The sequence below is a fragment of the Stenella coeruleoalba genome (genome assembly GCF_951394435.1).
Source record: "Stenella coeruleoalba genome assembly, chromosome: 10".
Classification (NCBI taxonomy): domain Eukaryota; kingdom Metazoa; phylum Chordata; class Mammalia; order Artiodactyla; family Delphinidae; genus Stenella; species Stenella coeruleoalba.
Genome location: NC_137156.1, coordinates 22,191,306 through 22,211,666, shown reverse-complemented (window position 1 = coordinate 22,211,666; position 20,361 = coordinate 22,191,306). Strand labels below are relative to the sequence as shown.

At 45.4% G+C, this 20,361-nt stretch overlaps 1 protein-coding gene across 1 annotated transcript; it reads left to right on the top strand.

Annotated features, from left to right (window-relative positions):
- Positions 1–22: 22 nt before the first annotated feature.
- TRIM27 (tripartite motif containing 27) lies at positions 23–16,922 on the top strand. Its single transcript, XM_079933359.1, has 8 exons — positions 23–788; positions 1,996–2,091; positions 3,590–3,820; positions 9,349–9,371; positions 11,689–11,804; positions 11,924–11,956; positions 13,719–13,745; positions 15,268–16,922. The coding sequence occupies exons 1-8, from the start codon at positions 369–371 to the stop codon at positions 15,861–15,863; spliced, it is 1,542 nt and encodes a 513-aa protein (XP_079789485.1). The 5' UTR covers positions 23–368; the 3' UTR covers positions 15,864–16,922.
- The last annotated feature ends 3,439 nt before the right edge of the window (positions 16,923–20,361 follow it).

Below are 20,361 nucleotides of genomic sequence, written 5' to 3'. Positions count from 1 at the left end.
GCTCGCGCCGGGGTGAGGTCTGCGGGGCTGCCGGGATCCGCTCGGACGCGGCCACGTTGTCCTGAGCCTTCTGAGCGCCTGGCTCTGCGAGTCCAACCGGCGGCGCCCGACCAGCTGCCCCCTCGCATAGCCGCTGGGCTAGGTGGGGTCGCAATATCCCCACGCTCCCTCGGCCGGGCGCAGCGGCGCCGGGTTCCAGCGCGCGGGCGCGTCTGGGATCAGGGCCGGGGAGGAGCCGCCCTCCGGCAGCCGGGCTCGCCTCCCGGCGCCGCCCAGAAGCAGCGAACGGGAGGGAGCGCGGTACAGCTGGGCTCCGCGCAGGGCTGGGCGCCGGGGCCCATGCCCGTGCGCCCCTGCGGGCCCGCGCCATGGCCTCCGGGAGCGTGGCCGAGTGCTTACAGCAGGAGACCACCTGCCCCGTGTGCCTGCAGTACTTTGTCGAGCCCATGATGCTCGACTGCGGCCACAACATCTGTTGCGCCTGCCTCGCCCGCTGCTGGGGCGCGGCGGAGACCAATGTGTCGTGCCCCCAGTGCCGGGAGACCTTCCCGCAGCGGCACATGCGGCCCAACCGGCACCTGGCCAACGTGACCCAGCTGGTGAAGCAGTTGCGCACCGAGCGGCCGTCGGGGCCCGGAGGCGAGATGGGCGTGTGCGAGAAACACCGCGAGCCCCTGAAGTTGTACTGCGAGGAGGACCAGATGCCCATCTGCGTGGTGTGCGACCGCTCCCGCGAGCACCGCGGCCACAGCGTGCTGCCGCTCGAGGAGGCGGTGGAGGGCTTCAAGGTGAGGGCCGGGCGTGCGGGGCGGGGAGGGGCCGGAGCGCGAGTCGGACAAAGGGAGGAGAGAGCCAAAGGGGCTTCCTTTTTTCCGCCTAGAAAATGGCTGAGCCGGACGTGTGGTTCACAGCCGTCATTTCCTCTCTGTCCGCTCCAGAGCTTCGGCACTCAGATTTGGGAGGAAAACCTGTAGCTGGTGAGGAAGCCAGAAGTCTCCCCACCCCCACTCTCATTTCCTTATGTGCCTCTATGTTTACCCGCTCACGGGCACATTATACATAAAGACGGCCCATGGACACCCCTCTTGACGGTATAAAAGATATGCCTAAAACCACGTCCACAACGACAAGCTTCAGAGACGCTCGCACTCCTGTCGGCTCCTAGATGATCTGAGACAAAACACAGTCGGACGTTAACTGGCTGTATACACATCAAGCAGAGGCCCATCACCTCTCCATTCCCCAGCACTTCCCTGTGCTCCGTCCTCTTCTAGAAGCTCACGGAAAAGAACGAGCTCCTTACTACCTAAGTCATTTAACCACCGTGAGACTCATAGGAGATAACACAGTTATGAAGATTGAGTGAAATAAAATGATGTGTGGATCCCTTTGTGAACTCTTGAACCAACAGACTGGCACAGCTAAACAATAACGTGGAAACAAAGTATTAAATATAAAACAGTTGTAAGGCAACATTCAAGGAGTGCATGATCTGTGTGTTTGAGGACTGCAGGAATATGTACACAATTATGTACATGTTTAAATGTGAGTACATTCATGCAAAATTATTCACTTAACATTTATGGTGCTTTCAGAAATATTCTTTTATTCACACTGGTGATAACCCTCTAGTAGGTTGAGAAGGTGGTGTTTGCCCATGTCACACCAGAGGAAAATAAGAGAAGTTAAGTCATTTTCTCAGTACGCGTCTGTGAAAGAGCGACAACTTAAAGCCTCCTAGTCCATTCACCTTTCCACTAAGCCATGCAGTATCCTTCCAAGGGCAGGTAGGTGACCCACCATTTAAGATACAAACTACCAAAGGAGAGGTCTGGTGACCCCTGTGCCCTGGTGATGGCAGTATGGTCCAAGGATAGGCTCTAACCAGGAAATTGGCATCAGGAATGTGGGTTGCACGTGTGATAAGCAGAATAGCCATATTGATGGTATGGTCTGCCTAATCTTGAACTGCCCACCTGTTTTTGCTTTTCTTAGGAGCAAATCCAGAACCAGCTGGACCACCTAAAAAGAGTGAAAGACCTAAAGAAGAGGCGTCGGGCACAGGGGGAACAGGCACGAGCTGAGCTCTTGGTAAGGTTCTTTGGAATTCACAGGTAATATCAGTTCTGCCTGTCACTCTCTTTTTTTTTGTGAGGCTGTTAAGCACCCCTTAACCTTGTGCAGTCACGTCGCCCAGAACTTCTAGGTGTGGGTGGAACAACCTTATATGGCAGTTGGGAATTCACCTGGAGAACCAAGGGATTCCCTCCCACATTTTGGGGGAAAGATGGAATAGCTGAGTTTAGAACCGCTAGAGATCTGACCTATCAAAAGTTTAATCTGCTAGCTTTGTGCAGATCAAGGTTGATCCCTGACAAAGCTAATACAGGTGAGATTCTTGGGCACAGTTAGCCTCCTTTGTACCATTCTGCAGACAGTTGCTGACAGTGGCTTTCTGTAAGCCCGCCTGTTGCTTCTTGCTGGAATGTTCCTTTTCTTGACAGTTCAGTTCTGAACTTTTCAGTTTGTTCCCTTCCCCTAGTCTCCCAAAGCCTTAGCAAGTGACTAATGTGCTGATTTGTGATAGGGATATTTGGGGGTGTTTGTTCTGGAAAAAAAAATAGAGACTTTTATAACATATACTTATATGTCTACCATCTAAGTGTTTAAGCCTCTTTTGAACAATAAATAAAATATTACAAATTCCCATCCATTAGAGGTATTTGCATCTGAAAAGCAAACTCTTAGACTAGTAGTGTCTAGCACCATCTTGTGAGAAATTTTGTCAGTCCTGGCCAGGGCGTAGTATAGAACTTTTGGACTGGGAACTTATTCCCATGATGCCATAAGATCCCACCACTTGTTCTGCTCACAGAATCCACTGAGACCTCAGCTGCCTTTGCTTGAAAATAGGTCTGACTGAAGGAGAATCTTCTAGTGAGCCTGGGTGGACTTAAATCATTAAGCACACCACTGTGTCCTCTCTGGGGGGGATTGTCAAAGGGGGGAAACAGCCCTTCTTTGAGAATCAGGGCACCTGGACATACTTCTTGGCTCTGTCAGTAGCCAGTTGAATAGATGGAGAGAGTAATACTACCTCTCTAGGCCTCAGTTTCCTCACTTGTGAAATAGGTAGGTTGGACTAGACTTTTGGTTCTTCAGCGAGGTGAGTACTGCCCTCTCCTCCTCTCCGTGGTGTGTGGGTGTTTGGTTGGAGTGATTGGGGAGGGTTGGGCAAGGATGCTAAATGTCCTGCAATGCAAAGAACAGTCCCATGCAGGCAGAATTGCCCCCCCCCACCAGGGTGCCAATGGCATTCTCTTTGCAAAGCACTGAATTAGTTGAGCTTTAAGGACTCTTTCATTTCTAAGATTATATTGTCTTGTTTATGCATTGAAAGACTTGTCCCTTTCAGTATAAGTTCGTGAAAAGGATTTATAAGCAAGGTGCGTGTGCATCACTGTTGCACAGTAAATAGTATACCTGAATGAAATGATGAGGTCTTGGGGTGGATAGCCAGGGGAGAAATATGAAGGGCTCTAGAAGTAGCCTTTCCTCTCTTCACTGCCCTTGCCTGTCATCCACACAGAGCCTGACCCAGATGGAGAGGGAGAAGATCGTTTGGGAGTTTGAGCAGCTGTATCACTCCTTGAAGGAGCATGAGTATCGCCTCCTGGCCCGTCTCGAGGAGCTAGACTTGGCCATCTACAACAGTATCAATGGTGCCATCACTCAGTTCTCTTGCAACATCTCCCACCTCAGCAACCTGATCGCCCAGCTGGAAGAGAAGCAGCAGCAGCCCACCAGGGAGCTCCTGCAGGTGAGGCTTAGCGTGCCCTGCCAAGACAGCTCCTGCTAAAAGGTCTCCCTTCTCTCTTTGCCAAGCAGTATCCAGGACCCCCAACTGCCTTGCCAACTCTGTGGGAGTAGCAGGGGCTTGCCAAGCTCTCTGTTGGGCATGTTGGAGGGGAAATGTACAATAGAGGACCTGGTTGACACAGCTTGGGTCAGTCAGTTGCACTGTCTCATGGAAAGGGTAAAAGGGAGGCCTAATGCCCAGGCCTGTCCTGCACTGATAAGTGGTCTGATCACAGGCTCTCGACCTCTCTGGGCCTCAGTGACCTCATCAACTCATTATGTAATGAGGGGTTTGGCCCACATGTCATTTAAAGACCCTCCTCACTCCAGTTACCCTGTAATTTTTTTTGTTTTTTTTTTTTTTTTTGCGGTACGCGGGCCTCTCACCGCTGCGGCCTCTCCCGTTGCGGAGCACAGGCTCCGGACGTGCAGGCTCAGCGGCCACGGCTCGCGGGCCCAGCCACTCCGCAGCACGTGGGATCCTCCCGGACCGGGGCACGAACCCGTGTCCCCTGCATCGGCAGGCGGACTCTCAACCACTGCGCCACCAGGGAAGCCCTACCGTGTAATTTTAACATGTATGTGTGTATTACCACAGCTACAAAACAAACGCTTGAGTGGGAGTGGTCAGCCCAAGCAGTCTTGTGATTTAATCTTGGTAGTGCAGGTGATAAAGCTGCAATGCACCCAACCCAGGAAGACCACTGGAAATGAGCTGATGCCTGACTGTCATTTGTTCATTCAGTGCATATGAATTGTCTATTCTGGGTCAGGCACTAGTCTAGGCACCGGAATTAAGTGGTGAATAAGCTCTCCTGAAATTTAAATTCTAATGTTGAGATCATATGATAAAGAAGTGAGCAAACAAGTATCATTGGTGTTGATAAACGCCCTTAAAAAGGGGCTGATAGGATAGGGTTAGGGTCAGCAAATTATGGCCCGCCACCTGTTTTTGTATGTTCTGCAAGCTAAGTATTCTTTTTACAGTTTTGAATGGTTGGGGAAAAATCAGAAGGATGTTATTTCGTGATATGTGAAATTATATAAAATTTGAATTTCATTATCCATACTTTTTATTGGAACACAGCCACGCCCATTCATTTATGTATTGTCTGTCGCAGCAGAGTTGAGAAGTTGTGACAGAGACTGTATGGCCTTTTCCTTAGAAGAAGTTCACTGACTCCTGCTTTAGATTAAAACGAGAAGTCTTAATCTTGAGCCTTAACTAACACCAGTATTTAATTGCCAGGGAGAGAAGGAAGAGCTTGCAAAGCGAACAGTTGACCAGAGAATGTGGCAAGGGAGGAAGAATGTTTCAGGAAGGAGGGAGTGGACAACAGAATCTAATGCAGTTGAGGTGAAATAATACAAGGGCTGAGATACATTTGGTTTAAAAACATGGGCATCATTGATAATCTTGATAATAATCATTATCATCTCAATGATTTTCATCTCAGATAATCATTGATATTCTGCCACAGTGGAATAATTTGGTCAGGAGCCACATGAGGGAGAGTTGTGGTGACAGAGGGTGAATGGAAACTGGAAGAGTAAATGACTATTTCAAGAAGTAAGACTGTGAAGGAGATATTAAAAAAAATACTCAGAGATGAGGTAGGATTGTGGGGCTTTATGGGGAGGGGATGCTTAAAGAAACTAGCTAAACATATTTTAAAAGAAAATGTGGAAAGGAGCACCTATGTTGTAAGGATTCAGGTGAAGAAAATTACTGAAGCTATAAGGATGAACTAATCACTAATGTGCTGTTTCTGAGAAGGCAGAAGGGAAAGGTGACTAAAGCATATGTGTGGGACTTAGTTTTGGAAGATCCTCTGTTGTATGGGAAGAACGGACGGTGGGGGCAGATAGATGCAGGCATGTTGTGCACTTTGGTAGCTAAAACCCATTGGCTTTTTTTAAAATAAATTTATTTTATTTATTTATTTTGGCTGCATTTGTGTCTCCATTGCTGCGTGAGGGCTTTCTCTAGTTGCAGTGAACGGGGGCTACTCTTCGTTGCGATGCGCGGGCTTCTCGTTGTAGTGGCTTCTCTTTGTTGCAGAGCACGGGCTCTAGGTACACGGCTTCAGTAGCTGTGGCTCGCGGGCTGTAGAGCACAGGCTCAGTAGTTGTGGCGCACAGGCTTAGTTGCTCCGTGGCCTGTGGGATCTTCCCGGACCAGGGCTCGAACCCGAGTCCCCGCCATTGGAAGGCGGATTAACCACTGCGCCACCAGGGAAGTCCCCCGTTGGCTCTTATTCTCTTTTGAAATTAGAAAAGCAGGACCATCTGCTCCCATTGAGCAGGGATTAGAGAAAATATGAGCTTTGAAGAATGTGGGAAAGTTCTGAAATTATTGTTTCAGAGTATGGGAAAGCCATCTGGTTTGTGAGATGTATTAGAATTACTTGGTCAGTGGACGTCAGTTTATACTGGGACTTGTCTGCCCAGTTGTGTGACCTTTTCTTGTCCCTGCTTTTTCAGACTGTTACTGCTGTGGTGCCAGGCATAGGGAGAGCAGGTAGTTGGGCTCATCCAGGATTAGGGCTTTGCAAGATTTGAGCTTTTGTTTTGTTGTTTTTTGGCTTTTTGATTGTGATAAAATATACATAACCTAAATTCACCATTTTAATCATTTCAAAGTGTACAACTTAGTACATTTAGTAAACTCAGTGTTGTGCAACCATCACAGCTATGTAATTCCAGAACACTTTCATTACCTCGAAAGGAGACCTCGTACCCATTAAACAGTCATTCTTCATTCCTTTCTACCCAGTGGCAACCACTAATTTGTATCTTTATGGGTTTGCCCATTTTTTTAAGGTAGAAGGTATTTGTGAGAATATTTTTGAACACATGGACCGTGAAATCAAAACTGGGTGATAGGGACTTCACTGGTGGTGCAGTGGTTAAGAATCCACCTGCCAATGCAGGGAACACAGCTTCGAGCCCTCGTCCGGGAAGATCCCACATGCCGCGGAGCGACTGCACCTAAGCCCGTGAGCCACAACTACTGAGCCTGTCCTCTAGAGCCCGTGAGCCACAACTACTGAGCCTGCATGCCACAACTACTGAAGCCTGTGCGCCTAGAGCCTGTGCTCCACAACAATGAGAAGCCCGCGCATCGCAGCAAAGAGTAGACGCCACTCGCCACGACTACAGAAAGCCCGTGTGCAGCAACTAAAACCCAACACGGCCAAAAATAAATAAATAAATTTATTTTTTAAAAAAAAACTGGATGATAAGTAAAAGTAGAGAAAAAAGAGGGGTTGTGGGCTCCATGGGGAAGAGGGGTCATGGTAGTAGTCATTTGAAAAGTAAGCTGAATCTTACTTAATGCGGGAAAATTACAGCATTCCCACTGAGGTCAGGAAGTGGGCAAGATGTTCACTATTGTCTACCTGTATTTAACATTGTACATATGTATACTCACACAGGAATATTAGGCAACTGTAAAAAAGAAATATACCTATGAACTGATACAGAGTGGTTTCTATAATATATTGGTAAGTGAAAAAAATCAAAGTGCAAAATATAGAGTGTGCTACTTTTTGTGTAAGACAGATGAGATAATTGGAAAATACATGTATCTGTTTATTTTTGCAAAGGGAAGACTGGAAGGATAAATCAGAAAATAATGGGAATGGGGAGAATGTGATGAGAGGAGTTACGAGAGTGACAGACTCTCTCTGGCCACATCTCGGATATTTTGAGCACCAATATAAATAAGAACAGTGATGGATTATAACCCATTGAATAAAGTACGAATTGATGGGTCCATACTAATAATAAATAAGGGAAAATTCTTCCTTCCAGTAGAATGTTGACTAAGTAATGTAGAAGGAATCTTTAAAATTTATTTATTTATTTATTTATGGCTGCGTTGGGTCTTCGTTGTTGCACGTGGGCTTCCTCTAGTTGCTGCGAGCAGGGGCTACTCTTTGTTGTGGTACGCGGGCTTCTAATTGCAGTGGCTTCTGTTACAGCACACGGGCTCTAGGCCCGTGGGCTTCAGTAGTTGTGGCAGTAGTTGTGGCCCATGGGCTTAGTTGCTCTGTGGCATGAGGGATCTTGCCAGACCAGGGATCAAACGGTGACCCCTGCATGGGGAGGCGGATTCTTAACCGCTGCACCACCAGGGAAGCGCTAGAAGGAATTTTGAAGGTGGAAAATGATCATTTGGCAACTATCATATTAAAAGTTAATTTAGACAATAATTATTGACAGATGCTAAACCTAAGGGGAGGGGGAGTTTGATAGGGACTGGCATATTAACATAATTTCAAAGTATCACTTTTAGATTACTTGTTAATTACAAAAGGAAAAATAGCTATAAAATATCACCAATAAGGGACAAGTGAATATCATGTTTATTTAGAAGCAAACAGCATACACTAGTCAAAGACGGTACAGCTTGAGGACTTCCTGAGTGGTGCAGAGGTTAAGAATCCGCCTGCCAATGCAGGGGACACACATTCGAGTCCTGGTCTGGGAAGATCCCACATGCCGCGGAGCAACGAAGCCCATGCACCACAACTACTGAGCCCGCTCACCTAGAGCCCGTGCTCCGCAACAAGAGAAGCCACCTGCAATGAGAAGCCCACGCACCACAACAGAGTAGCCCCCGCTCGCTGCAATTAAAGAAGGCCCGCGTGCAGCAAAGACCCAACACAGCCAAAAATAAATAATAAATAAATAAATGAAGTAAAAAGAAAAAAAGTACACTTTAGTTTAATCATGACAGCAATATCTGGGAAACCCAAATAGAGAGATATTCTATAAAATAATTAGCCAGTGTTAAGGCAATGTGTCACAAAAGCCACTCCAGACTTATAGACACATGTCATCATAAAAATGCAATGAACGATCCTGGATTACCTGAGTGGGGAGGGGAGTAGCTGTAAAGAATATTAATAAGACAATTAAATTAGGTTATGGACTGTTGATTATACAAATGTATCAATATTCAGCTTCCTGAGTTTGATAACTGTACTATAGTTATATAAGAAAATGTACTTGCTCTTAGGAGGTACAGAATCATCAAGGGGTAAAGGGATATAATATAAACAATGACCTCTCAAATAATTCTAAAGATAAATATGTCTGGGAAAAAGAGTATACAGGAGCTCTTTGTGCTAGCAGCTTTTCTGTGTATTTGAAATGATTTCACAGTAATATGTCAAAGAAATCAAGCTAGACAGGCAGGCAGTTGTGGTCCAAGGGTGGGATGCTTGAGTCAGTAAATTTGAAATCTTGAGATCCTTGACCAGTGTGCAGGAGGAGAGCGCAGGAAGTGCTAGAATAGCGAATAGTGTGCAGCCCAGTTTCCTCTGCCCAGTTTTTAGCTCCTGGACCGTGAGTTGTGCTCCTTGTCTCCCTGGTTTCTCCCAGGAGAGCCACCCCATAAGTTGGGTTTTCAACAAACATCTGTGAGAGAAAATGGAAGTTAGGAATGATTTCTCATGCTTATCCTTTTCCTTTCTCTTATAGGACATCGGAGACACGTTGAACAGGTACAGTTTTCTCTCTCCCCCGTGCTAAATCAAGCCTGAAAAGATTTTCCCTCATACTTAGAAATTCTGGAAGGAGCCCAGAGCCTGAGGACATCTTACCAAGTTGACACATGTCCCTTCTGTCCCTGAACCGAGTCACTAGTGTGCAAAGAACTAGATGGAGTGCAGCTCTTCTCAGTAAAACTCAGGAATTATTGACAAATTATGAGGGTAAGGGGTGGAGTAGGGGGTCCATTTAGGAGGGTGCTGGTGATTTATGAGGACACGTCTATGGAGAGGGTAGAGACTTACAGGGACTTAGGCAAAGTGCAAGGGTATTTTGTAGTTTTTGTTTCCTAAACATTTCAGAATCCTTTCTTTTTTGTTCTCTCTGTCTCTCTGTGTCCCTGTTTCTGACTCTTTCTTTTTTCTGTAATGGGGAAAATATGGTCTAAGAAAAGGGAGACCAGCTCAGAGTTATATAATGAGTGATGAGTTACCTGGATTCTGGCTCTTGTTCTCATTATTTCTCTACTGTATCATCAGATGGAAAGTGAGGAAGAGCTACCTGGGAATTGGGACATGACCGAGCAGGAGAAGCCCAGAATGTGCAAGAAGCCAAGATTAAATTATGTTTTCAGGGTTGGATGGCAAGGACAAATGGGATAGGCCTTGGGGGGCATAATGTTTCATACCTACTGGGGCGGAGCCTGACTTTGAGGGAACTGAACTTTGAAGCTAATTAAAACCCTGAAGGGTGAAAACCCTCCAGAGGAAATGCAGCTTGATTATGCGGGAGCATTGGAGGAGATATGGGGGGTGGCATATAGATGGGGTTGGATGGCTGGGAGGGCTGGGTGGACAGAACTGTTGATAGAACTGAGCTTTCTGAGGCCTGCTGAGATGGGATGGTGATGAGCTGGAACTTGCACTAGTCCCTGCCAAGTGACCCCAACAAATACTCCCTTCACTTTTACTCCTACTTTAACTTTTTGGTACCAGTCTAGCTCTGAACGAACAGGGAGATAGATCCTTTAGATTCTAGCATTTGGGGACGTTAAGGTTTGGGTTTGGCTCTCTCAGTTAGGAAACCCCAAATTTCATTGGCGTAAGGCTTAAACATAATTTTAAAATTTTGTCACCATTAAAAATGTGCAAGTAGGTAGCCCAGGGCTGGTTTGGTGGCTCCAGGGATCATCAGACTCTGAGGTTTCTTTCCATTTACCCTTCTGCCATCTGTAAGATACAGTCCTCATTCTTACAGTCCAAGATAGTTCCTAGAATGCTAACCAGCAGGAAGAAGATAAGTCACATCACATACCTTTTTATTTTATTTTATTATTTTATATAACCAGGAACCTTTTTTTAAAAAAATAATAAATTTATTTATTTATTTTTGGCTGCATTGGGTCTTTGTTGCTGCGCGCGGGGTTTCTCTAGTTGCGGCGAGCGGGGGCTACTCTTCGTTGCGGTGCACGGGCTTCTCATTGTGGTGGCTTCTCTTGTTGCAGAGCACGGGCTCTGGGCATGCGGGCTTCAGTAGTTGCAGTACATGGGCTCAGTAGTTGTGGCTCACGGGCTCTAGAGCGCAGGCTCAGTAGTTGTGGCGCATGGGCTTAGTTGCTCCGTGGCATGTGGGATCTTCCCGGACCAGGGCTCGAACCCGTGTCCCCTAGCATTGGCAGGCGGATTCTTAACCACTGAGCCGCCAGGGAAGCACCACATTCCTTTTTATGCAGACTTCTCAAATTACCACAAGATACTTCTTACCTCTCATTGGCCAGAACTGAGTCACAAGGTCAAATTTAGACCAGTCAGGCATGAACCCAGTAAAATTTGGAAGATGGGAGAAGGCATATTGGGTGGGCAACTAGCAGTCAGTCTTTGCCATAGACCCCTTGAGGGGGATGGTGGGTAACTGGGTATTGTCCAGAGAGTACCTGTCTGTCTGAAGATGTCATTCTCTCCATATTTGGGAACCTGAGGATTATGGGTCATTGCCCACCACAAATATCAAGGACTTTATCATGGAATCTAGTGCTTTCTGGCAAGGTCAGGCTTATATTCAGTTTAATTCAGTAAATCTTTGAGGACATGCCATGTGAAAAGCCAGAAGCTAGTACTGTGGAGGAATAAGAAGGTGAATAAGATGTCTCTCCTATTCTGGTCCAGAGGATCATAGTCTAGAAGGAGAATAGGAAAAAGACTAGAGTGGCTGCTTTTAAAGATTGTCCACCTGTGTTGGCCAGTTTAGCCAGGTTTGTCCTGGACCCTGAAAGGTTGTGGAGTTGGGGGAGGGATTCACTTGTTTTTTTGTTGCTTTTTTTTTTAAACTTAGGGCTGAAAGAATCAGGATCCCTGAACCCTGGATCACACCTCCAGATCTGCAAGAGAAAATCCACATTTTTGCCCAGAAGTGTCTGTTCTTGACTGAGAGTCTAAAGCAGTTCACAGGTAACGTAAGAAGAGGGATCCATGAGGGTTTATGCTCTCAATAACTATATTGCCTGAGAGGATGTATTTTCCAGCCAGATAATGGGATGCAAACTAAACATCTTCTTTTCTCTCCTTAGAAAAAATGCAGTCAGATATGGAGAAAATCCAAGGTAAATTTATCTACTTAATGGGCTTTTGACGTTGAAGTTTCCTGGGAAGATGAACGCTAAAGTGTGGGAAAATGGGAAATGCGCGATACCCGCTGGCCGGCCTCCCGATATTTTACATCTTCCTTTTTGCTTTGTTAATTTTTTCAATTAATAGCCTCTTGTTTCACTTTGAAGCCTTTTAACTATATGCACTCATTTCTTTTTTTTTTTTTTTTTTTGCGGTACGCGGGCCTCTCACCGTTATGGCCTCTCCCGCTGCGGAGCACAGGCTCCAGACGCGCAGGCTCAGCGGCCATGGCTCACGGGCCCAGCCGCTCTGCGGCATGTGGGATCCTCCCGGACCGGGGCACGAACCCGTGTCCCCCGCATCGGTAGGCAGACTCCCAACCACTGTGCCACCAGGGAAGCCCTGCACTCATTTCTTAATCTATATTAATGGAGGAGAAAAATATACAATCCAATAATTAATCCAGAATTAGTTTGATTATTTAAAATTATTTTTAATTGAGAAAGAGAATGAACAGAAACTATCTTAGCTACATTTCATTTGAGCTAGTGTTTGTGGTTATAATTTATAGAGTTTCTGCTGCGTGTAGGCACTGGTGCTGACCAGGACAGGAGGAATCAAGCAGCACTGATTGAGGCAGAACCTCGAGGGAAGTGGTTAGGAACAGGGATTCAGGAGTCCGGCTGCCTGGGTCCTGCGCCCAGCTCTGCCACTTGATAAGGATTCTACACTATAATTTCCTCATCTGTAGAATGAGGAGGATAGTAGCTCTTACCTCACAGGGTTGTAAGGATTAAGTTAAATTAGTTACCACTTCTAAAGCCTTTTAGAATGGAGCCTGACACGTAATAAACCCTACATTTATGTTTATTAAATAAAATGTTCAAGGTATTTAAGGGATGCTCTTCCTAATACAAAATTTTCTGCTCGTGATCACATATGAGCATACAGCACATATGGCTGTATGCTAAATGCTAAAATTCTAGGCAGCCTGGTAGAATTTGAAATCCTTATATGTAGGTAATCCCTTTTCTCATTTAGTACAAATTACAAATCCCCATAATTCTGATAATTTCCTGTATATGCTAAAACTTTATTTGCATTGTATCTTTTCAGATACACACTTTTTTCACATCTAGCAATGTAGACTTAGGGAATGCTCACAAGCAAAACAGGGAGAAACTCCACTTAATACCAGAAGCTCAGACATGACGTTCCTTGATCTGACTCATTTATTTTTCCTACGCTTCTCCTGTCACTTAAAAGGCTCACTGAGAACGTGTCTATGAAAATGCTTTTTCAACTGTAAAAGCATTTTACTGCAGGTGGTCTTGTTTGCTCCAGCTTGGTAGTGGATGTCACTTGAACCACTCATCCCCTAGAACAGGTTGCTTATGAAAGCCAAGAGTTATCTATGATGCGGACTTAGAACCTCCATCTCCCCCTGCAGAGCCAGCTGGCCCACTGGAGGGTGGAATCCTTAATCTTGGCTCAGTTTGGCCCCATATGCTACCAATCTCGGGCATGTCGTTATTCTTCTGCCCAAAGTTTCCAATCCCTCTTCCCTTTGAGCTCTAGGCTGGAAGATGGAGTCATACACTGTATGAAGAAATCAGTGCATGAGTGACAACAGGGGTTCTGGGGTGTCTAATGGAAACCATTGCTTTATGATGACTCTAACCAAAGCTCCGTCTCTTAGGTATTCCTGGAAATACTCAGATGACTTCTGTAACTTCTTTCTCTTTTGTTTTTTAGAATTGAGAGAGGCCCAGTTATACTCAGGTGGGTGATAGGAGACAAAACCATTTGGAAAAAGGAGTAAAAATCCTTATCAACGTAACTACTATTGTGAATGATTTTGGAAAGTGCCTAATTAGGATCCTTTAGGTTACATGTATGAAAAATGATAATAATCACAAAAAATACATCAGTTGTTTCTATGTGTTTGTAATATCTTTGCTTCAGAGCTGAAACCATGGACCTTTGAATAGGAGGAAATCAAACTCAGGAGCTATGAAGGATTATAGAGGTGAAACTACAGCTTCCAAAAAGTAGAGCACTCCCACTGCTAGTACACTGGTATGCTGCTCTACCCACTTAGCCTTGGGCAGTGTGTGGTTTACAAAAGGCAGTCATCCTTCCAAAACTACTGAGCTCACCTCTTATTCTGAATGCTAGGGACAGTCTAAGAGGAATCTGCTGTCATCCCTTCTCTGTGCCTCAGAGCAAGAGTTGAAACTCTCCCTCTCCTTGACCATCACCAACACCTCAGGTTCAGAGACACTGGGTAAATCTGTGACCTCATAGGTACTCAGAACTGAGGTTTGTACTTTCCACAGTCACAGGACCGCCTTCTGTTTCATGAGATTGTCCTCATGAACAGAGGGACTCTACATGCAACGAGTCTTCTTTCATTGATATCCCCTGGCTGTAATCCATAGTTAATTCTTTCAACAAGTATTACTTGATTACTTTGCTTATGTCTTACATTTCCTAATGTTGCGCAGGGTACTGTAGAGGGAACAAAAGGGCATAAGACACTGACCTATCCTTGGAGTTAAATGTCTGGTGGGAGGTATGAGGTATACCCATGACATGAGGGAAAAAATGGGCAACTGTTGTGAACAGATTTTTGAACCAAAAACCAAGCCTCTGGGGTTCTTGGTCACCTCCACCAGTTGCCTGTCATCAATCTTTTGTGGGAATCAGTCAACCTAGCTGAGCTTTGGTTCAGAGAGAGAATGTTTGGGAGTCTTCCTTCTGAACCAGGTATGAAGAGCAAATGAGAGAATATATGCCAGTGATTTTAAAACAGGAAACCACCACATGATTGTAAGATGCATGTGGGACTAGTGTCTTTATCCGATGTAATGTGAACATTCGTATGTTTCACAGCAGATCTGTTGATATTTGGTTGTAGAGTGCTGTACCACACCCTGTCTATCTAAATTCTGTATTCTGTGAAACTTCTGGTCCCCAAGACTTTTAGATTAAGGGATTGGACATACATTTAAGAAAACCTCAAATTCAGCTTAATAATGGATATTGTGGTTTAAGATGTGAAAAAGCAAATAGAGGTAAAAATTTCAGTACTTTCAATATATCCTAGCTAAAAGAAGTAACTAGCTAATCCAAACAGTAACTTTTGGAATGTCAATTTTAGGATGTAATTGAGTGTAAGATGAATGTGCCTTTGTTGGAGAGCTCATATTCTCTTCTTAGGGGGTAGGAGAAAAGCTGGGTGTTCAGAGTGGGCTTTCCTGGCTCTCAGCTGACCTTCCTCTGCCCTTCTGTTCCTCTGCAGTGGATGTGACTCTGGATCCAGACACGGCCTACCCCAGCCTGATCCTCTCTGATAACCTGCGGCAAGTGCGGTACAGTTACCTCCAGCAGGACCTGCCTGACAACCCTGAGCGGTTCAATCTGTTTCCCTGTGTCTTGGGCTCTCCATGCTTCATCGCTGGGAGACATTATTGGGAGGTAGAGGTGGGAGATAAAGCCAAGTGGACCATAGGTGTCTGTGAAGACTCAGTGTGCAGAAAAGGCGGAGTAACCTCGGCCCCCCAGAATGGATTCTGGGCAGTGTCCTTGTGGTATGGGAAAGAGTACTGGGCTCTTACCTCCCCAATGACTGCCCTCCCCCTGCGGACCCCTCTCCAACGGGTGGGGATTTTTTTGGACTATGATGCTGGCGAGGTCTCCTTCTACAATGTGACAGAGAGGTGTCACACCTTTACTTTCTCTCATGCTACCTTCTGTGGGCCTGTCCGGCCCTACTTCAGTCTGAGTTACTCGGGAGGGAAGAGCGCAGCTCCTCTGATCATCTGCCCCATGAGTGGGATCGATGGGTTTTCTGGCCATGTTGGGAATCATGGTCATTCCATGGAGACCTCCCCTTGAGGAGGTGAACGCAGGCCAAAAGGGCCATTGACCATACTCCTACCCCAGGCATAAGGCATCCTGTTGCCTTGACACTTCCTGCCCATCACAGCTGGATGTCCTTACCACTTTCCGAGCCCTGCAGTGCAAGACAGGATGTCCACGTTCTCTGCCATCCCCTCCCTTCCCACGAAATTGTGAGATGTAATGAGAAGTATTAAGATTGCCCGGAAATAAAAACCACATGTCCACCTCCAGAGTTCCACACTTCTTGGTCTTACACATTACTGGAGGGGATAAAGAATATGGATAATCTTGGGTTCGGAGAGCCATTCAAGATATTTAACACCTTGGCTCAGCCCCACATAGTGATCATGGGTATTTGCTGTCATTTCTGAACTAGGGCTTCTTTCTAAGAACCTAGAGCTGGACTAGAAAGTCCTGTCAGCATGGCTCCCTTTTGTCCCAGTTTTTCCTCCTGGGAATAGTACCTCTACCCCTGATTCCCAATTGGCCGTAGTTTTATTTATTAACTCCATTAAAGAGGTCTATATGTGTTTTGATTAGTTACTGTTATTTTACAATAATGGTGGGAAATGGTCCCACCTCTGTTATGAGATAATATTCTAATCAATGTGCTCTTTTCTGTCTTTTTGAGGGCTTTGTCAGCTCCCTTCATTCTAATGAAAAGTCTATCCAGGTGCTGGATGCACGTCATCCAGGATAATTTTCTGCCCAGCACCATCCATTGTTCCTACTTCCCCTCCCACTCACATTTGTGGACTGATGGTCAGTCATACACTATCCCTGGAAGGATTCCGGGGCAGTATGCCAGGGATTCATTGACTTTTGTCTCCTTTTCTCCCATCTCCTTTGAGGGATGGGGGGATTTACCTTTCTAATATGTGTACCATCAAGGGGCACTTCCATCCCCATGGCCATTGGATCACGAGGTGTTCCGAGGTCAGAAGACCAAGGCAGATCACTTTGAGCAAAAGCTCCCACAGTGGCTCTGAGTCCCGCTTCTCTTTGGGTACATGCTCCTCTGTTTGAAAATAAAGTGAGTATGGATGTTGTTTACACTGTTGTTGTCTTCTGGGTCTTGGTAGGATTGGGTTCATATGGGTCCAGAATCCCATTCTGGCCAGTATTTTACTTCCAACTGGATGGTAAGAACAGTACCACGTTACTGTTTTCTAATGGTGCTGGGAAAGTAGTGTTGGACATCCACAGCCTGCAGCTTTGTTAATCCTGTCACTTCACTGGGAAAGTGTTCTTTCAAGTCCTTTTTTATAACAGTGGGGTAATGCAGCAATGCTCGGTGTAGATCAAAGAGCCCAGAACTTGCTTCCCAACTCAGAAGCAGCAGCGTAAGCCCTTGGGGGCATGGAGGTCACCACGTCCTAAGGAGGAAGGATAGGCTGAGAGAACAGCTCCTTTCCAGGGTATTTGGATCTTTCCTGCTTCTGGACATGGCCTCAGAAGACAAGATTTTGTGGTCTTACTTAGTCCTGTACCCAGCATTGTGGTTCATGGCTGAAGATCATGAATTGGTGGTATGTCCTAATTCATTCATTTATTCATCAGGTTTTAAGAGAAATAACCAGGAGCTAAAGAGAGGGGCTTCCATGAGGCTAGGTTAGCTTTGGCTGAATGCTCTCAATAGATATAAATACATATGATAACATATATTATGTATGTATATAAAATACTACACAGATACAGAGCAGTGCTTAGCACATAATATGAAGTGCTTTATGCACAAGGGCTTATTTAATGCTCATAACAACCCTGCAAAGTGGGTACTATTGCCTTTATTTTACACAAGGAAACTGAAGCACAGAGAGGATAGTAATTTATCCAAGGTGCACAGCTAGGAAGCAGCAGGGCCAGAATTCATACTGAGGTGGAACACATGACCATATGCATCATATCCTGCCTCACAATATCTATGGATTATGCTTTTCCACATGGGAAGGCAGAGCAGAAACTGAAGGCTTGGAGTGCCAGTCTGTTGACCTGGGACGTTAACAATAACTGTCTACTCTAGGCTCAGGATTTGCGACTGGAAAACTAGGTGAAGAGACCCAGTCAGAATCGCATTCCAGTTTCACTTAGTGTAGTACATTGGGGCAGGGAGGAAAGATAAGAGCCCACAAAGAGGGCACTTTGCTTGTACCAGTCCAAGAAAATGTGCCCCTAGGATAGACTCCCTGGTCCTTGCTGCTGGACTGATGGAGCTGTCTCCAGGCTAACTTAAAGGGTCTCACATTGGGTCTGCTTTATCTCCAGTAGACCCAGTGCTTTAGGAGCAGCATCTTGAATTTTTATTAACAGCAGCACCTGGAGCAGTGATAAGCAGCCTTGTTGGATTCAGCAAAGCTACTTCCAGTTTGAACTGGGATCTACTACAATAGTGAATCTTAATGCTGAGTGAAAAAAAATGTCTTAAAAAACTCTACCTTCGGCTTCCCTGGTGGCGCAGTGGTTGAGAGCCCGCCTGCCGATGCAGGGGCCACGGGTTCGTGCCCCGGTCCGGGAAGATCCCACATGCCGCGGAGCGGCTGGGCCCGTGAGCCATGGCAGCTGAGCCTGCGTGTCCGGAGCCTGTGCTCCGCAACGGGAGAGGCCACAACAGTGAGAGGCCCGCGTACAGCAAAAAAAACAAAAACAAAAACAGAAAACTCTACCTTACGATACCCTTCTTATAATATGAATAAAAGGACTGTGGTTACCAATGGGGTGTGTGGGAGGATGGGATAGAGGAGGAGGATGTGTGTGGACGTGTTTCGTACTGTTTATCATCTGATTCTTTTGGGTGGTGGGTTTAGAGTTATTAAAAACAATTTTTTTAACCTGCCATTTTGAATGAAGTTAAATGAACCTTGTAAATGATTCTAAATTTACTCATCTGCAGAAAGGTAAGCATTTGAATTCGTATAGTCACAATATGGACCCCTTTAGGCAAACATGGGCCCAGTAGCGTTCTTTGGCTCCTCTCTGGTTCTTTCCTCAGAACATTTGAAGTTGTTAATTACACATTAGGTCTTCAACAGCTCATTCTTTTGTTCTTTTGCGGCCCCGGGAAAACTGTGTTTGTCTTCAGCTGCTCTAGTTTTTTCTGATACTGACCCAGCAGGTACAGAAGAGCATCTACCCCAAGAGCAGACAAGGCCTAGAAGGGACAGGTTCAGAGAATGAAAGGGAACTGGGCATGGCCCCTGCCATCCAGGATATGCAGTTGAGAAGATGAGAGAATACACATGACAAAGGCAACACTTAAAAGCACTAAGAAATTAAGAGCAAAGCTAGCATATAGTAAATAGATCCATTTGTTAATACCTTCAGTTATCTGTGATCCTGACCGAAGTATGGATGGAAGTCACACATCTCTCAGCAAAATAATAACTTGAAAGCTTAGTGTACCAATGGTGGGTGGATTGCTTCTTCACAAATGCGAGACAATGATTCTTTGATTCAAATACACAATTAACCAGTGTTAATTGTGCCCCGGCTGAACTTGACTATTGAGAATACAAGAGAACATGACCCTGTCCTTGGAAAAGTTAATAAAGTCAATTAAGAGGAGAAAAAATAACATGAAAAAGTGGAGATCGACAAAAGACCATTTGCGGATAAGTAAAACATTATGTGCTGTAGGAGACTTCATTGTGGACCACGGTAGTGGGAAGAAGCTGAACACTTAGGTCTAATTTCTTCTTCAGTGTGCTTTTTCTTGAGGCTGAGAGGCTGGTACCTAGTAACTTGGTCCTGCAATAAATTTTGACTTGATCATGTAATTAAATCACTACACCCCTGAACCTCCTTTAACCCAGTAGTTTGTTTTTCTTTTGACAATCCATTTGTTTAATTTTTTTAAACATCTTTATTGGATTATAACTGCTTTACAATGGTGTGTTAGTTTCTGCTGTATAACAAAGTGAATCAGCTATACATATACATATATCCCCATATCCCCTCCCTCTTGCGTCTCCCTCCCACCCTTCCTATCCCACCCCTCTAGGTCACAAAGCACCGAGCTGATCTCCCTGTGCTATGTGGCTGCTTCCCACTAGCTATCTATTTTACATTTGATAGTGTATATATGTCCATGCCACCCTCTCACTTCGTCCCAGCTTACCCTTTCCCCTCCCCGTGTCCTCAAGTCCATTGTCTACATCTGCGTCTTTATTCCTGTCCTGCCCCTAGGTTCTTCAGAACCATTTTTTGGTGTTTTTTTTTCAGATTCCATATATATGTGTTAGCATATGGTATTTGTTTTTCTCTTTCTGACTCACTTCACTCTATATGACAGACTCTAGGTCCATCCACCTCACTACAAATTACTCAATTTCGTTTCTTTTTATGGCTGAGTAATATTCCATTTTATGGCTGAGTAATTTCTATGTGAGGTCTTTGTGAAGAATAATGAGAAAGCTCAACCAAACCAGTGTAGATTATTCTAGGGGAAATGACTTTGCTAGGATATTAACAAAGTAGCTTAGATTTCATATTGTGC